Source organism: Lepisosteus platostomus, chromosome 6, assembly GCF_059453375.1.
Source record: "Lepisosteus platostomus isolate fLepPlt1 chromosome 6, fLepPlt1.hap1, whole genome shotgun sequence".
Classification (NCBI taxonomy): domain Eukaryota; kingdom Metazoa; phylum Chordata; class Actinopteri; order Semionotiformes; family Lepisosteidae; genus Lepisosteus; species Lepisosteus platostomus.
In genome coordinates this window covers 4,264,009-4,282,656 of record NC_142616.1, presented here as the reverse complement: position 1 = coordinate 4,282,656, position 18,648 = coordinate 4,264,009, and the positions used below count along the sequence as shown (strand labels likewise).

The 18,648-nt window shown below is 44.6% G+C and overlaps 1 protein-coding gene across 1 annotated transcript; it reads left to right on the top strand.

Annotated features, from left to right (window-relative positions):
* The first annotated feature begins 14,066 nt into the window (after positions 1-14,066).
* LOC148659668 (serine protease 33-like) lies at positions 14,067-16,674 on the top strand. Its single transcript, XM_088638123.1, has 3 exons — positions 14,067-14,120; positions 16,080-16,199; positions 16,516-16,674. The coding sequence occupies exons 1-3, from the start codon at positions 14,067-14,069 to the stop codon at positions 16,672-16,674; spliced, it is 333 nt and encodes a 110-aa protein (XP_088494249.1).
* The last annotated feature ends 1,974 nt before the right edge of the window (positions 16,675-18,648 follow it).

Genomic DNA, 18,648 nt, shown 5'->3' with positions numbered 1-18,648 from the left:
CCGAAATATACTGCAAGAGGGGCGTGCTCCTAAAAAGCTACAAACGGACGAGGGTAAAGAATTTCTTAACAGGACCTTCCAAAATTTTCTCAAACGTGAGAATATTGAACATTTCGTTACGGCCAGCAATGTGAAGGCTAGCGTGGTCGAGAGGTTTAACAGAACTATTAAAACAAAAATGTGGAGGTACCTGAAAAACACCTTTCGATATATCGACGTCCTTTCAGATCTTATTTACGCTTATAACCATAGTTACCACACGACTATTAAATGAACCCCGGCTTCTGTTACGCCCGACAACTCCCTTGAGGTGTGGAGAACGGTCTATGACGAGCACTTCAAACCGTCAAAGTTTTCATTTAATGTGGGTGATCCCGTGCGGGTGTCCAAAATAAAGGGAGTGTTTGAGAAGGGATATGAACAGACCTTCACAGATGAAATTTTCATTGTCAAAGAGCGGACCACGGCTCTGAGACCCTATTACAAACTGCAGGACTACGCAGGCGACGACATTAAGGGCTCCTTCTATGCAGAAGAGCTACAGAAGATAAACCCAGATGTTGAGAACGTCTACCGCATCCAAATGATTTTAGCAGCCAGGGGTCGTGGCAAAAACAAACAGCTTTTGGTAAAGTGGCGCGGCTGGAGCAATAAATTCAATAGTTGGGTGAAGGCTTCTGAGGTCCGAGACATATAGAGGTGGTGAAAAATGAACCCCAATGGTTTCTATGTGACGCTGGCCAGTAATTCATCCTCAAAGATGTTTCCAAAGAACACCAATGCGTGCTTCACAGAGCATCTGGCAAAGGCGATTGACCTGGACGGGAGCTGGGAAGTGGGCCTGGTCGAGCTGCACTATCCACATACACTAAACACTTTTGATGAAGATGAAGTTTTTCTGTTCGTCAGCGATGAGCTCAAGACTATATGGACCTGTACCTTACCGAGAGGGTACTACAGCAACATCGAGCAGCTCTTGCATGAAATGAAACGGGCTGCTGAAAAATCCAAGTTAACAGCTGTAAGTCTTAAATACAACCCCATTAGCCGGTCGGTAAGGATTGTTAGTGATAAACGGTTTGTTATGCAGGTGCGTAACCTCCTAGCGTGGATGTTGGGTTTCAATTCGGGTGTCGCGGGTGTAAAATCACCGCACCCCGTCGATATGACTGGCGGATTTAACACCATGTATATATACACCGATATCATAGAACACCAGTTAATAGGCGACGTCTACGCACCGCTTTTGTGTTGTGTGCCCTTCAGAGGCGTGGATGGTGAATTCGTCACAGTATTGTACGACAAACCCCATTACGTGACGGTGAGCATCGACCATTTTAACAACATCACTATTGAAATAAAGATGGATCAAAACGAACACGTGTCATTTGCATTTGGAAAGGTCTTCGTCAAGCTGCATTTCAGACCTGTGAAAGCGACAAACATCTAAAAGGATGACGGTCATCAAGAGCTACGGGGATCCTTCTTTGTATACGCACTACTACAAACAACAGGCTGGTTATGGATTACCAGGATTTTCAGGGCTACCGGTTCAGTACGGCGCTGGTATCGGGGTTTTTTTTTAGAGCGCTATTCTGAAACGCGGGTTTGAAATAGCTAAGCCGCACATGGCATCGGCAGCTAAAAATATCGCCAAAGACATGGTCGGCAACGTTACAAGCGCGGTCATGTCTAAGGTGGCTGCACATCAGCAGGAAGGTTCGGGTCTAGCATTCATCCGCAGGGGTGTCAAGAGAAAAAGACAGACGTCATCATCTCACCGTCGGGGGCCGCCGAAACCTGATAAAAGAACGGCTAAGCGCAGACAGGCAACTCATAAAAGCTTCAGGTCAACCAAGAAGAGCGTGACACACTGCAATCAACGAGACACGAAACGAGACATATTTTAAACATGGCTTTTGTTCACGGCGGGTCTGCAGAATGCGCCAAGTCGGAGCTGGACATATTTCAATTAGCACCTACCCAAACAAGCGTAGAGAAAAGCATAGAAGTTCCACCCCTCACGGCCCTAACGGAAAACGCACCTCTGGAGTTCTACGTCGCAGGCAACGGAGAAGATTATTTAGATTTAAACAACACCCTGCTCTATTTGACCTGTAAAATAACGGAAGCAGACGGTCGGGACATTGATGCGGCAGCCCGTGTGAGCCTGGTGAACTACCCCATCGCAGCCATCTTCAGCCAGGTTGGCATCACCGTAGGAGACCGATTGATCAGCCAGAGCAACAACTGCTATCCTTACAGAGCCTTTATAGAGTCGGTCCTGAACTACAGTGAAGAGACGCTGAAGACGCAGTATTCAACAGGGCTCTTTTACAAAGACACAGCCGGGGAACACGAGTCCACAATTTTGGATGGTCCCAATCAGGGGTTCCGAAAAAGAGCATCATACACGACGCAAAGTCGAAAACTGGAGCTCCTGGGTCACATTCACGCCGACCTGTTTTTTCAGGACAAACTACTACTGAATGGCGTAGACCTGAAAATAAAACTCAGATGCTTTCTGCTTAATGAACAACGCCGGAGAACACAAACTGAGCGTACTTTCTGCATCTTTGTTTGTGAAAAGAGTCAAAGTGTCACCCGGGGTCAGACTGGGACACGCCGAAGCACTCATGACGGCCAACGCTAAATACCTCATAGACCGCGTACAGATGAAAGTCTTCAGCCTGCCTGCAGGGAGCCGTGTGTGTAACCAAGAAAACCTCTTTCTCGGACAGTTACCCAAAGTGGTCATTTTGGGGTTTGTGGACAACGCGGCATTCAGCGGCAGTTTTACCCAAAACCCCTTCAATTTTAAACACTACAACGTTAACTTTCTGGCTCTCTACGCGGACGGTGAACAAATCCCCACTAAACCGCTTCAACCAGACTTCCAGAATGGACATTGCGTCCGTGAATATTTTAATCTGGTGGAAACAGCCGGGAAGCGTCTGAAAGACAAACCACTTCTGGTGGACCGCGAGGAGTACGCGCGCGGTTACACATTGTTCGCTTTCAACCTCAGCCCCGACGACGAGTGCACAGGACATTATTCACTTATCAAAACGGGTAATCTGAGAGCTGAAATACGCTTCGCGCTACCGCTACCCACTACAGTTAACATGGTTGTGTACGCGCTGTTCGACAAAGTGATAGAGCTGGATATGAGACGTCAAGTCATTTACGACTTCAGCTAAAAAGCACGGGAAGCCACACAACCTGCACATAAAGATGAACACCAAACAGCTGGAAGACATTCTAACCCGAGACCGCTACACCCGAGACAGTTTTCTAGGCGTGTTCCCCAGTGATGCCCTACCACGCGAGAGACTGGCGCGGCGCCCTCTGAGTTTAATAGTTAATACTCACCCACACGACCGCCCCGGTGAACACTGGCTGGCTATTTACTTACCCGACGACGAGGGCGCAGAATTTTTCGACTCCTACGGATTTTCGAAGCCTTTTTCTTTCCCAAGAACATTATTGATTTCTTAAACAGAAATGCTAATTCCATATTTTACAACAACAGACAATTGCAAGATTCTTTTGCAGTGACCTGCGGTCTACATTGTGTCTTTTTTCTATACCATAGATGTAAAGGTTTATCTTTTAGAAACATTTTAGAACTTTATTCTACGAATGCAATCCAGAATGACCGCATGGTGGAAATGTTTCTGAAAAACCGACGTCGTGTGAGACGGAGACCCCTGTACCCTTTCAAGCCCTTTGAAAATACGAATGTTCACTTATGCGGGTGTTTATGACAATTTAAAACATGTCATAAATGTTAATCGATCATCTAAAATAAAAATGAAATCGAACCATTTCGACGTCTGTGTGGTTATTATTTAAAAAGAACACAAAACATGAATGAAAATCAACACAATATTTTTATTATACATTCGCTGTTATAGCACTCAAGCTTTTTTTAATACATGTTACAGACAAACCATTTTTAAACATATTGCGCACGCTTTTTAATATACATTTCAAGTCATTTAACACAAACACACATACCCAGAGAAAAAATGTTACAAAGACAACCATGTGGGTGTAGGTATTAATGATAGTCTCCTTTCAGCGTTTATCTTAGAGTCGGGTCGACCGTCGACAACTCTACCGGTTGTTTTAAAGTTTTGACCGACGCTGCACACCCCGGCGGGGCAGCTTTGAGTTTTTCAAGTAGCTCTCGGTTACCAGCGTTGGCTAGCAGGGTGCCCGGCACGTTGATTTCTGCCATAGCCTCCATGAACACATCCCAACCTTTTGGCTTCTTACCGACAGCAACTGCTTGCTGCTGCGTGAGAGCCCTGACAAGATCAATTATGTGAGAGCCCTCAATGGGTGCCCCCTTGTACACAAATTCCCCTTTTTCATTCCAGGCTATTAATGGTTCATTGCGGGCCATGGTCTTTAACAATATCTCGGCATTTCTCCGGAACCGCTGAGACACGCTGTCCAAAATATACCCAAAGTCAGCCTCGCTCGATGTTGGCGGTTGTGCTAACGTGCGTGATAGTTCGGTGAGTGCATTTTCCGGTAGTACAACAGTTAAAGTCCCCTTTTCGGAAGTCTCCTGGCGTACTAATGTCAAATACCGTTGTACAAACACCTGGCTGTACAATTTCACTTTTTCATATTCGGCCAGATGCGAGTTCTGCAGAATGTCACGCATTTCATCATCCAACCGACGGGCGGTTATTTTTCTTTTTCTTTTTCTTTTTCTTTTAAGAGAAAGACCCTTTCAACTCAAAGTCTTTATAAGCTTACGCTTTCTCTTCAGGGTCCCAAACTGCTTAGCAGATAACGGTATGTTCCCTTTCAAGGTATTCAAGGCGATTTCAGCTATGGCCTGTACAAGATCATTTGTAGCTCCGCAGAGAATAGCTTTCCACTGCTTGGGGGCGGCTTTTACCAGAAAATTTAAGAGAGTCAGGTTTCTCCGAACGCGTGAAGACATGACGACGCCCCGAACGTGTTTTTTCGACTGAGTCTGTGGTTGTGAGATCACCGACTTTTAGATTTTTTAAATACATAAGCCGTGGGTACATCTGGGGGGAAAAGACCTGTTCGCAAGCGATAGTCATCTGGGGTGTCTGCATTTAAATCCACCCACAAGTAACCGAAAGTTTTTTTAGTAGCATCATCGAACGCTTCCAAAAAAAATTTGGCTTTACCGGGGTACATCTGCCGGGACAGGGTTGTAATCTGTAGTTTATCTCTAGGGTTTTTAAACAGCACCATGTACTTTGTATTTAACGCGATGGTTCTACTTTTCCGGCCTTGACAAAACACATTTTGGACGATATACATGATGCTGAGGTTTCGGTGGTGTACGGATCTGGTAAAAGCTTTTTCTATCTCATTATTTTCACACGCAGACTCCATCAAATCATCAACTATAATCAAATTTACTCTACCCGGCGGCAGTAGCTGATCGTCGGAAAACGACGTCGGTAGTCCTTCTATAAACTGAATGTATGGAAATTTCACAAGCAACTCAGCGTATAGAGGTTGCCAGCAGCTGTAACACCAGACTATGTTTTCGGGTTTACGAGTCATAACGGTATCACCGTTCTCCAAGAGCTGTTTTATAAAATAACTTTTACCGCAATTCGAGGGTCCGGACAAAATGCATGAAAAAGGGTGTTTTAACCCGACATCCATCGTGTTAATATCAGTAGGGCAATGATGTCAAATATTCTTGCAGCACCCGCTTGTCGTACACCACCTTCTGGGTTTTCTTTAAGGTCCGGGTCTCAATGCGCCAATCCTTTTTAACGCGCACGATCATCGGCTGTTGAATAGAAATGTGTTTAAATTCCCGGCACTCTGCATAAGGGTTAATGCCATAGTCAAAAACCAAGTCCCGCAGACTCTCAAAGTTAACTTTTTCACAATTGTTCACATTGAGCGTAATGCCTTTTACCTTTAAACAGGCTTTCCCTCCAGACAGTTTGTACCCGTACGACTTGGGTCCTGTTGATACAAACTCGGTGATGTGTTGACCAGCATCGATTTCGCTGGTCAGATCACCCAAGTAGTCACCCAGTTCCGGATTCCACTCACCCTCCCGGCTCACAAAGATAACGGAATCTGTGTTGTGGTACAGACACCGGCCTTGCAAAGCATTTAGCAGATTGTATAACTCCAAGCGGGCATAGGCGGTTGTAAAGCTAGCGATGAAAATGTTAGTGTTTGAATGGCCCGTATAGTGGTGTTTAGTGTGTTTCCACGTAACACAGGCTGTGTTTCATCGATAAACTCGCAGGCTGACACCTCATGATATGGCGTAAATAAGTACCTGAACAATTCATCGGGGTTTCTCACAATGGTGGTCTGTGGTAAATTGTCTCTTTGTCCATACTTGCCCCACAAACTGTTCAAGGCAATTTTTGAAAGCTGTCTTTTGGCCGGATTCTTTTTAATGTTGCCGGGGTCCAGTCGGACACCCTCTTTTTCATAATATTTGCTGATATATCTTTGTTGTTTCGCGACATCTGTACACCACTCTGGAAACCCCGAAGCTTCCTGTTTCCCTTTCAGATGCAGTTTGATGTAGTCGGTAAAAAGATCGTGTGAGGCCTTTTCGAAATGCCAAATTTCGTAAATTTTACACACTCTATACCCCAGATCTAAGGCCGTCTGTAATTCAGGAGTGCACCAGACACCAGTCAAGGCGCGATCTTCATCACTGTGCTCACAGGGAGTGGTCTGTTTTGTTTCAGCACACGTACGACACAGTGTGAAAAACAGTTTTTTGTCAATTTTGGTTGGAAGAACTGGAAAGTACAAATGTCTGGGTGGGTAAACTTTCACCTTCGCTAAACCAAAATATCATTTTAAATCTCCAAAGTTGTTATAAATTATTCGGGGGTGCCCCAGTGGGTATTTTTTAGTTTTGTTCACAAACGGATACAGACTGGTGAAATCATAGTAATGAATTTTTTCACCGGGCTGCACTGTGTAATGCAAACAAATCGCATTTGTTCTCCCCCCAAAAAGCGACTTGCGCGGTTGCAGAGGCTCTGGTAACTGCACAGCTGTTAGAAATTTACCCAAGTCTCCATTTTCAACAAGCATGTCTCTGAACTCGTGCTCCCACAAAACACGCATGTTAAAACCTCTCATTTTGAGAAAATTAATTTTCACCATCGTCTTTCTGTACAACCAACCAAAAGTAGTGTTTGTCAGCGGATTAAAATCGTTTTCATAGTAACAAACGCTACAACCGTGAAAAAAGCAAGAAAATATGGGCCAACCTTGAACTCACCGGCCGTGGTTAACGCGTGTTGGATTTTAATGGGCTCTGTGTGTTCGATGTACATAAGCCACTGAATGCTGGGTGTAGAAAATCGTTTTTGCTGGCGGTGGTAATTGTCATGGGGTAGCAACGCTATCGTCTCTTCCTGTAAAAATATAAGTCTGAACATGGCCATGCAGACACTAGCGATGGTCACAAACTGAAAGGAATCGATGCACACAACACAGGCTGCCCCTGACTCAGTCACGCGTGTCTGTCTGGTCATATTCATGACCTCGTCCCGAAACCTGATACAGCCTTCTCTTAGAATTGCCACATCCAGCTGGCAGTAGCGTTTCAACTCTCTCTGTAAGTTAAACACACTTCCCCTGCATTCTTCATACCAAACCAAAAACTCGGCTTTCTCGCTCGGCAGCATGTAGTTAACGTCGTAAAGTTCTGGCGGCGGCAACAGTCCTACATATTTTTGGTTTTCGGAAGTGTTCATCAAGTGTGGGAAATGACCCTTAGCCCCGGGGAACCCCATGGCAATTTGCTTAATATCATTGGGAGAAAGTTTAGAGAATCGATAAATCTGATCTTCAGAGCTTTTACGGTCATGCACATTATTTTACCACCCTGATTAATTAGTTCAACTTCCATCTGTCTGATTACTAGGTAATTGTCATAACCCTTGCCATTGTGTGATATGAAAGTATAGTTTTTGAAACGTCTATCGATAAATTTACGCACAAAATCCTTTAGACAAGTTTCACCATAAAATTCCCAGCTTCGTTTATTGTTAATATGAAGGGCGTGGACGTAATTTGGTATGTGACAGGCAAAAGTGACATGCCTGAATGATTACCGCCCAGTAGCATTAACATCTGTGGTGATGAAATGCCTGGAGAAGCTGGTGTTGTCACACATCAACTCCTCCATCACAGAGTCCCTGGACCCCTTGCAGTTCGCCTACCAGAACAACAGATCAGTGGATGATGCTGTCTCCCTGGCTCTGCATACAGCCTTGGAACACCTGGACACTAAGAACTCGTATGTGAGAATGCTGTTTGTGGACTACAGTTCAGCATTCAATTCCATCATACCCAGTCAACTGGTGACAAAGCTCAGGGGATTAGGTCTGTGCAACTCTGTCTGCAACTGGCTGCTGGACTTTCTTATCGAGAGACCACAGGTGGTGCGGATAGGCAATAAAACATCAACACCACTCACCCTGAGCACTGGAACCCCACAAGGCTGCTGTCTGAATCCAAGGTTGCACTCCCTATTTACTCACGACTGCACAGCAAGACACAGCAACAACCGCATCATTAAGTTTGCCGATGACACCACTATAATAGGACTGATCAGTGATAATGACGAGTCCACTTACATGGATGAAGTTGTACAGCTGCTTAGGTGGTGTCATAGCAATAACCTGGACTTGAACATAAAGAAAACGAAAGCGATAATAGTGGACTTTCGGAGACACAGGCCATACACTCACAGCCCACTCAGTATTGATGGAACGGAAGTGGAAACAGTCACCAGCTTTAGGTTTTTGGGAATTTACATCTCTAAAGATCTAACCTGGACTGACTCTATCATGAAGAAGGCTCAGCAGCGCCTTTATTTCTTGAGGTGCCTCAAGCGATGGGGGATGCCAATACATGTGTTGGTGAACTTCTACCGCTGCACCATCAAGAGCGTCCTCACCAACGGGATCACCGTGTGGTATGGCAACACCTTTTCGCGAGAAAGAAAGGCATTGCAGAGAATGGTCAATATGGCCCAGAAGATAATCAACCGCGGTCTCACCGAGATTAAACAGCTCTATGAGGACCGCTGCCGTGGTAGAATTCTGGCCATCACAGAGGACAGTCACCACCCCGGGCGTGAGCTCTTCACCCCACTGCCCTCAGGCAAGAGATATAAGAGCATACGGACACTTACCACTAGATTCTTCAATAGCTTCTATCCACAAGCAGTGAGACTGGCGAACACATTTAGCCATCCCCCTCGGACCACACCTACACCATCACCATCTACCTCTTTATGATTTCTTATCTATTGCACATCTCCAGTCATTGTTTACACGTCTGTATTGTTTACATTCAAACTGTCTACATGTTTACTTGCACATTGTCTATTGTTTGTTTGTACATTGTCTTGATGCACTGTTTGCACTTTGTCTTGTTTTTTACACTTGTTTTACAATCGAGAGACTTTCTGTAAGTAAGAATTCCATTGTACCAGTACTGGTTACATATGGCAATAAAGTTCAAGTTCAAGTTCATGTGTGTCCCCGTTTCTTGCATGCATTCAAAGTAAAAAAAATGTACTTGTTTGAAATTTTGGGGTTGTCCAAAGGAGGTATGTAGCACAAATGTGTGTCAGGGGTGTCGATCACGTTGTTACAAAGCGAGCACAGTTTCTCTTTACATTTGTGACTTGCGAGGTTATAAACCCCACATTTCTCACAAAAGACCCTGCGCTCACACAGTTACTAACACCGTCGCCGAATTCTGAAAGTGACTCGCCAAACACTGAGAGCTACGACAAAAGACCTTACAGGCTGGGCAATTCTGAATTTCTGCATCAATTTCGCAGCACTGGGGATCTAAACAAGTTTTACAAGATTTAACACATGCGTGAGTGTTTTTGTGGCTATACGCCACATGGCAGTTAATGCAGAAATATGCAGACCCCACAAAAGCTTTAATATTTAAAACCCCGTAGAAATGATCTTCATGCAGTAGAACAAAAAGTATTTTAGAATCTGGCGGTGTGGGCCCCGTTGTAAAATACTTCCAATCACCCTGGTCGTGGTACAAAATTTTAATGACTACCTTTAAATGTTTTTCAAAAGCTGTAATGTCTGACAAACTAATTTTCAGATTCTCTGAAAAACCCAACTCTTTGTGCATTCGTTTAGCGCCCTGTAACATTTCCCCATCGGTATAACCTTCATTCAACAAACCGTACACACTCCCGGTGAAACACAGATTACCGCCCGTGTAATGTAAGTCGATAAGGTGCGCTTTTTTCTGCTCAATTACCCTGCTGTACAGAACGGATTTAAATCTTCTGCGGGCACCCCCCTGCATATTCCGAACTATTGTCACCACTAATCGGAGGCTGTCATCGGTGAGAACTTCTGTGGCTCTGTAAGAGGTCTGAGATGTGGCTTAAAAAATCAGCAGCATTTAATTCTCCCGCGTGAGAACAAGGGTTTGTTAAAACCACCCGCAGTCAAACACAGCAGTACAAAATCATTCACCCCTATGATTGGAGAAAGTTCAACCAATATTCTCTGGTCTGCACCATGCACAGCGCCTATAGCCTGTACATACAAGGCTATTCTGTCAAGATGAACAAAACAAAATTCTTCATGGTGCTCTGTTGCTCTCAAATTATTATAAGACCGGTTATAACTACGCATACGCTCCAGGAAAACTAAGGGGTCTCTATTCACGCCGACACCGTCACCAACCTGATTCACAACATTCATCACAACCGGTTCTCGGTTTTCAAAGTTACCGCCATCCGGTTCTGCTACAGTACCACGGCGCACTAAGTTATTTTCACCCAATGTATTCTCATTGTGTGGTTCGGGCTGCCCTTGGGAAATCTGAGGCCTCTCTCTGAATCTTTTACATCTCAACAAACACGCTTTTGCCAGTTTAATTCTTTTATTAATGTACCAATGTGGCGTACTTGATGTTGGCAAGAGGTCGGTCTTTTAAACACTTTTTAGACCGCATGCTTAGTTATTTATCACTGGAGAGCTTCACCAATGAAGCATGAAATATCATCATCAGGTTGTGAAATCCTGAGCTTAGAGCTGCATCCTCTGTAGAAATTATATCTAAGAGGTTAGCGGCGAAAGCCTGGATCGGTTTTGGAAACAAGGAAAGTACACCTGCTAAAGCCGCTCTTAGACGCTATAAATCTCGTTTTTTATCCACCTCATTAGTGCCCACCGTTGATAGTAACTGTGCAATATACCGCACTGAGTCTCGCACATCACCATACACCAAGTCTCTAATTGCGTTATGATTTCTCTCCAAAGGCTTGACACGTTTGGCTTTGGTCAGCGTCTTAACGGCCGTCTTAGACGCCGTCACCACCTGAGGGCCCGACGTTTCTTCCACACTTTTTTCATCGCCCGTCGATACAGCTGCTGTGTGAATAAAAATAAAAGACTTTTTAATACCACGCCAGTGTACCATATTTCAAAATTAGAAAACTACGCTAACCAGGATAAAAATAAAAATAAAAGACTTTTCAACACAACAATCAATGCAATCAATGCAATCTAAACGGTCAAAATCAGAAAACTACGATAACTAGGATAAAAACGCCACACATGTGGCGCATCCTTAACAAAGTGCTGTGGGTGAATGGAACAAGTTACCCGGACATGTTGTTACACCGGTTTCCTTTACGACTGTGGTGGCGCTACTGGGTCAAGCGGTATGGTTAACGGCACATAGACACATGGCACAGACCAGTCGCTTTTAACTTTAAAGGCTAAGCAGTTTTAAAATAAGGCTTTTTAATAATCTCAAACAGAAAACTACGTGAACTAGAAGTGAAAAGAAGTAACTGTTGCAGTAAGTGGATCATAACACATCTTGACCACGCTTAAATGATATTAACCTTTGTTTGTTGCTTTGAGACGTTTTGAGTTCGCGGTTTTAGTTAAAGTCTTAGCGTTGCGTCGCAGTTTATTTTTTGAAGGTTCGGGCTCTGCACGGAGAGGGAACATACCATTAGTGAAAGAACTCAACACCACAAATGACCAAAAAATAGAAAATGGTGGGAATTTTTATTATAGACACCTCTAAATGTGCATGCTAAAAGAATGTTTTATAACACGACACAGACAATCCTTAATACCGACCTCTTCTCCCAGGCGATCTGGTAATATGCTCCGCACCCTCTGGTATAACGTGAGCATCTGCATGTGTCTCCACAAGGTTTTGAGGGGGTATTGTAAACCCCAAATAAGGTTTTTTAAATGTGAATCGACTTGTCCCTTCGCCCGCGTCTGTGGAATAGACACATACGTGTATTGATGTGGAGAAAGTACCCGTGTGTCTTTAAGACTCACATGGTCGTAAAGTGTTATTCAAAACATTGTCGTAATTACTCACCAGTGTTGGGTTGCGCCGTATCTGGTCTTTTTACAGCTGTTGTTTTCGGGGCTAATGGAAATGAATGGATACACACAGTCACGACCACATTACGGAACAACTCCCTGGTAATTCCATTATAATAATTCAATATTGCCTAGTATACAAATATTATACAACGTTTTGTAACAACACGTCAACATGAGACATGCACCGTGACATTGTGATTTTATCTCACAATAAGCCAGATATACATACCGCTGTGATTCGTGGAGTCCTTGTCTTCGTCTATCAAATCGAACAGTGTTAAGTCTGTAAATAGACTGTCTTCAGACTGTTGAAATTGATCGGTGTGATCCATTCTGACAAGTTAGTCGATAACGTGAGACTGAAAGAATTGGAACCCAGCCAAAACTTTATGTGTTACACCCCTGGTTCTTATACCCCAACAGATAAACATTCTCTTCTAAGAAACACACATGGCCTCCCCATAAAACCATTAACCTTGGGTATCATGGGGCGTGCACGTGCTGGGCTGTAGAAATTATTTTAAGAAACATTTTTAGAAAACATTTTAGACCGTTATAATGTTAAAATCAATATTTTTTTTAAGACATACAATGGTGTCTAAATTTCATAGCTGTTAAAACGTGGTGAAAATGTGCCCCGGTGTCTGTGTTTGATTCACCAACAGACCACTAAGAATATTATTAAGAAAAATGTTTTTTATTATCGATATCGCTATAAGAAAATGTATCTATTCTTTATAGCGACGTGTTCACAAACCAACCTTGAGGTTTTCAGGTTTTATTTTTTGGCAATGCGATGTTAAGAACATTTTTGCGGGAAATACATGTGGTGATTATAAATTAGAACACTTTACATTAATATAAACCTAAAATGTATACACAAAACAGCATTTAAAACAAATGAAAAACTATAACTCCTATATCCGTCTGTTTATTGTCACTGTTAATTGTACTTGCTTAAAATTTAAAAAAACTTTCGCTCTGAGGTCAATTTTAGCACACCCCCCCCGCTATGAGGTCAATTTTAGCACACCCCCCCCACCGGCGTGCACACGTGTCTGCTAGATAAAACCATGCATTGTCTCTGCATTCCAGAGCCTTTACTGTGACGCCGACCATCCTCATGTCTCCCAAAGATCTCTAATACATTATTTTAAAACTTTAAGACCAGACCAAATATAAAGAACAACACCCCATCATTTGTTGCCTGTTAATACTTTAAAGACTTTTACACATGCGGTGCGTGGAAATTCATTTCAAACTTTTGAAAAAGCTGTCGCGAATGTGTTATTAAAAATAAGCTGTGTCTTATTACATTATTTTAAAACTTTAAGACCAACCCAGTATGTTTAAACATTTATTTTCAGGGCAAACACATCATTTGTGTTTGTGTTGTGTGTTAATACTTTTAAAGTTTAAAACTTATAAACTGATAAGTGAATAATTTTCGCTCTCGATAAAATGATAAAACACAAGGAGCTTTGGGGGTGGGTGGGGGGGAGGTCATTCTAAAACACCACAACCAATTGAAAAATGTCTGTTATTTAGGCGTGGTTACACCATTGGCTCATATTCTTAAACGCACCGGCTTGACAGGGGCGCAGTGCGTCCCTGGAGCTGTCAGACACCGCCCCGGTGTTTGTAGCTACAAAGATGGCTTCTTTGTGTGGAGAAACATCGGGGTACACTGCTCTACAAAGTGAAGAGGTAGGCTGCTAAGATATTTTTTCTGATCGTGGAATTGTTGTATCGGCGCTTAGCGTATGTCATTTTAATACTTGGTCTTCTTTTTAGCAAAACCCGAGCCCGCCCTCTGCGACGTGTGACAGCGGCTGTCGTGTGAGTTCAGATGGGGAACCTGGTAATGAAGAGCTGCTTGGTTTTAGTGATGATACCTCACTTCAAATGGTAAATATTAACTAAAAACTCTAGCTCAAAAGAGGCGTTAAATGATAGATATTTTAGGTACAAAGCATGTCTATTTATTTTGTTAAGCCTTCCTTTTCTTTTTCCTTTAATAGAATAACGAGGAGGTCGACACATCAATCTTCAAACTACCATCACGACTGAATGTTTCGTGTCTATGCTTGTGTGTTCGACCAAATGTTAATAAAGCTGATGCCCAACCAGGTTTAGCTAACGATGTCCCTAATGAGCCCGATGTTACGGCCCAGATTGTGAAGGCAGTAGTTTATTGCATCTTCAAACACTGTTTAAAGGGGGTTCTGGTTGATGACTGCCCGGCCTGTTTGATTGACCATCCCGGTCAGCTGGGTCACACATGCCTATCTGTCGGCTACACAGATGGGTTTGAAGATGTGACGTTTGCCGCTTTAGAAATGTATAAGTCTCTCAGTTTAGCCCGAATTTTATCAGCTGTTCTGTACATTGCCAGGTGTCTGGGTTCGTACACCATTACAAATGACACTGAGCGGGGCATAAAACACTTTGCTGAAAAACATAATTGACGACCGCTCGCCATACGAGCATGTACACACCACACTTGAGCAGCTAGATGAAAAAATAGTAGACGTGACTTTTGATGTGTTGCAAAAGAAACATTATTATTCTTTTTACAGATGCAAAAAAACTCAGTGTTCTGTGTCCAGCAGTAGTTAGGAGGGTCAGTACTCTGTGTCCAGCAGTAGTTGAGGAAGGTCAGTTCTCTGTGTCCAGCAGTAGTTGGGGAGGGTCAGTCCTCTATTCTAGTGTCCAGCACTGTGGAGGAGAGACAGTCCTGTGTCCTTTGAGACAATCAGAGAATGAAGATGCTTCTCCTGCAGCTGCTGTTTTGAATTCTGATCCTGGACACTAAAAGTAAGTGATGAAATAGCCACAGGCTTGGGCATGAGGGAGGAGAAGGGGAGCTGTTGTGTGTTAGTGGAGCTCAGGGATCAGGACTCCAGGTGCGACACCTGTTACGGTTGACTTAGAACTACGGTTCTAGATTTAAATATCTCCTGGTGTGTCTTCTCTGTATTTGTCTATATAAACCTTGAGCCTCGGTTTCAGCTTTGGAAGACAGAGTCTGAAGGCCCGCCTACCAACAGGCCATGGAGGAGCCTGAGGGCATAGGCCTTATCCCCAGATGTCTTGTCCTCTGAGCACGGGACCCAGCGATTCCAGTCCCATTTCTGTTCGGTGTCTGTGTGTTCCTCGTCGTTTTTTCCCTCTTCCGGTGCTCGACTGGGATGGATTACCTGGTTTTGGATTACAGACTGTTCCCTGACTACCCACCTGGATCTGCCTGGACTCGGTTGCCTTTGGCTGTTCCCCTGTGAACTGGATCACAAACTGTCCTCACAAATAAACCTAGTGTGTCTTTCCCTGAAGTCCGTCTAGTGTCTTCTCCAGAAAAACCGTCAGGTTTAACTGACCTCTACATGGGAGACCAATCTGGCTCCCGTAACACACCTGCTGTGGTTTGTGTTAATAGAGCTCAGATACAGAGATCAGGACTCCAGGTGGGACACCTGCTGTGGTTTGTGTTAATAGAGCTCAGATACAGAGGTCAGGACTCCAGGTGGACTGATAATACAAGCTCATATCAAGAGGACCTTTATCCTGTCAGTAGCGTTATTTTTCAGATGTGAATCCCTCTCCTCAGGGAATCAATAATTCTTATATCACTCTCACTCTACCCCAGTGCCTCTGGAGCCCCCTCAGACTCTACAGGAGGTCAGACTCCCCATCATAGACAACAGGAGCTGTCAGCGGTATTACAACAACCTCAGGAGCAGCATGATGTGCGCCGGCTTCAGGCAGGGAGGGAAGGACAGCTGCCAGGTGAGTCACACTGGGGCTCTCAGGGGCTGAACTGAGCCAGTTACTGTCTTCATGAGTCCAGACTCACACTGACCTTTAACCCCTGACTGAAGACACTAGAGCACTGAAGTACTGGGGCTCTCAGGGCTCAACTGAGCCAGTTGCTGTCTTCATGAGTCCAGACTCACAGTGACCTTTAACCCCTGACTGAAGACACTAGAGCACTGAAGGACTGGGGCTCTCAGGTACTGAACTGAGCCAGTTACTGTCTTCATGAGTCCAGAGTCACGCAGTTTAAAGAGAAGGAGTAATGTATTAACTGATTCTCCCTCTGTAGGGAGACTCTGGAGGTCCTCTGGCCTGTAAGAAGGAGGACGAGTGGGCCTTGGCTGGGATTGTGAGCTTTGGAAGAGGTTGCGCTCGGCCCAACTTCCCTGGGGTCTACACCCGGGTCTCCAGCTACAGGACCTGGGTGCAGGAGAACAGTGGAGTCTGATAGTTCTACTGAGTCCTGGGGTCAGCGCCCTCTGCTGGCACTCTCTTTCCCTGCAGCTTCTGCTTCTGATTTTGTTTTTAATCAAACTACAGTAAAATGAGTTGGGACATTGTGACATTGTGTTTCCTGTTCCAGCGTGTGTAGTACTTACTTAAAGTACTTAATATTACATTTTCTGTTCCATCTCTCCCCATTACACTTACACAGACACACACACACACAGGATACAATACAATCACACACACGTGTGTATATGCAGTCATGCACACATACACACATTGTAATAGGATCACACATGTACACAGAGTGCATATTAAATATTACGAACAGACATATCTATAGACATTCTATAGAATCACACACACAGACAGGGCACAATCCCACAAGCACACACACAGGGCACAATCCAAACACAGACAGGCAGCACAATTGCAGACACATGCACACATAGAACAGGCACACACAAAGTACAATCACACACAGAGGGCACAATCTCAGAAACACACACACACAGCACAATCACCCAGACACATGCAGACACAGGGTACTGTCAAATACACGGAATACTCTTACACACGCACACACACACAGGGCACAGTCTCTCATACAGGGCACAATTACACAAACACACACAGGGCGCAATCATACAATGTCACACACATAAGACTCAGTCACACAATCTCACACACACAAGGCACAATGTCATGCACACAAGACACAATCACACAATCTCACACACAGGACACAATCACACACACAGGGTACCACGTCATACACAGAGTACTATAATACAAGCACATTCACAGGACACAATCACACAATCTCTCACACAAAGTACTATAACACAAGCACACTCACAGGACACAATCACACAAACTCTCACACAGAGTACTATAACACAAGCACACTCACAGGACACAATCACACAATCTCACACACAGGGTACTATCTCACACTCAGATATGTAAACAGCTGCTTTCCTTCCTGAAGCAGTTGGTGATTCAGAGAGACTCAGAGGCTGGCAGTCTTTACAGGAAGCACAAACCCCAAACCCCCAAACCCCAGCTGCTCCAGTGTGCGTGCTGGGGGTGGAGGGAAGAAAAGAAACACCACGTTTCAGCTGTTGACACCTGAAGGAGGCTGTTCTCCAGTGCCGAGCAGCACTGTGCTGCTGGGAGTCCTGAGCTCAGGAAAGACTGGATCTCCTGCTCCTCTGCTGTAGAGAGTCCACTGTGCTCACAGATCTCTCACACTGACACAGCTCTCATTTCTATTAGTGTTACTGTTATACCTGTAGCCCACTGACGCGCTGTTGTGATTATTACAGAGACAAGAGGGACTTTCAGGTCTTTCTGCATCGTGAGGTTTACTGTCACCTTCCCCTGCCCAGAGGAGGGAAGAGCAGGGTCAGAGGTCAACAGGACATGAAGGTGAAGGTGCTGAGGGCGACCTGGCTGAGCAGGAGACCGACAGAGCGCAGGACCAGCTACAGAACACAAGACAGGTTCACCCTTCACCCACCTAATAGATCATTGATCTGGGGATCTGACCCATCAGAGCAGGGGAGGGGCTGTAGAGAGAGGAGGACTTTAGCTCATCCTGATCACTAAATTCCTCCCTGTGAATCGTCTAGAGACCTGAGACCTGAGCATCTGAGGTCATGACCCAGAGGAGAGCGAGAGCTGAGTCTCCCAGAGAAACAGGCTGCTCTCTGTGGTCTGTTTCCCCACTGTTCTCTGGCCACAGGGGGCAGCACTGAGCTACTGACCCTCCAGGACAAACCCTGATCTGAGAGGAGGGTCAGACTGAGCAACAGAACCACTTCCCTCCAGGACAAACCCTGATCTGACAGGAGGGTCAGACTGAGCAACAGAACCACTTCCCTCCAGGACAAACCCTGATCTGACAGGAGGGTCAGACTGAGCAACAGAACCACTTCCCTGCAGGACAAACCCTGATTTGATAGAAGGGTCA

What these genes read in the sequence shown, in the direction of transcription:
- LOC148659668 (XM_088638123.1), top strand. Translation starts at nt 14,067, where the DNA reads ATGGCTTCTTTGTGTGGAGAAACATCGGGGTACACTGCTCTACAAAGT. An exon ending in CTGCTCTACAAAGTGAAGAG is followed by an intron (nt 14,121 to 16,079) that starts GTAGGCTGCTAA and finishes GAGCCCCCTCAG; the next exon opens with ACTCTACAGGAGGTCAGACT. An exon ending in GAGGGAAGGACAGCTGCCAG is followed by an intron (nt 16,200 to 16,515) that starts GTGAGTCACACT and finishes CTCCCTCTGTAG; the next exon opens with GGAGACTCTGGAGGTCCTCT.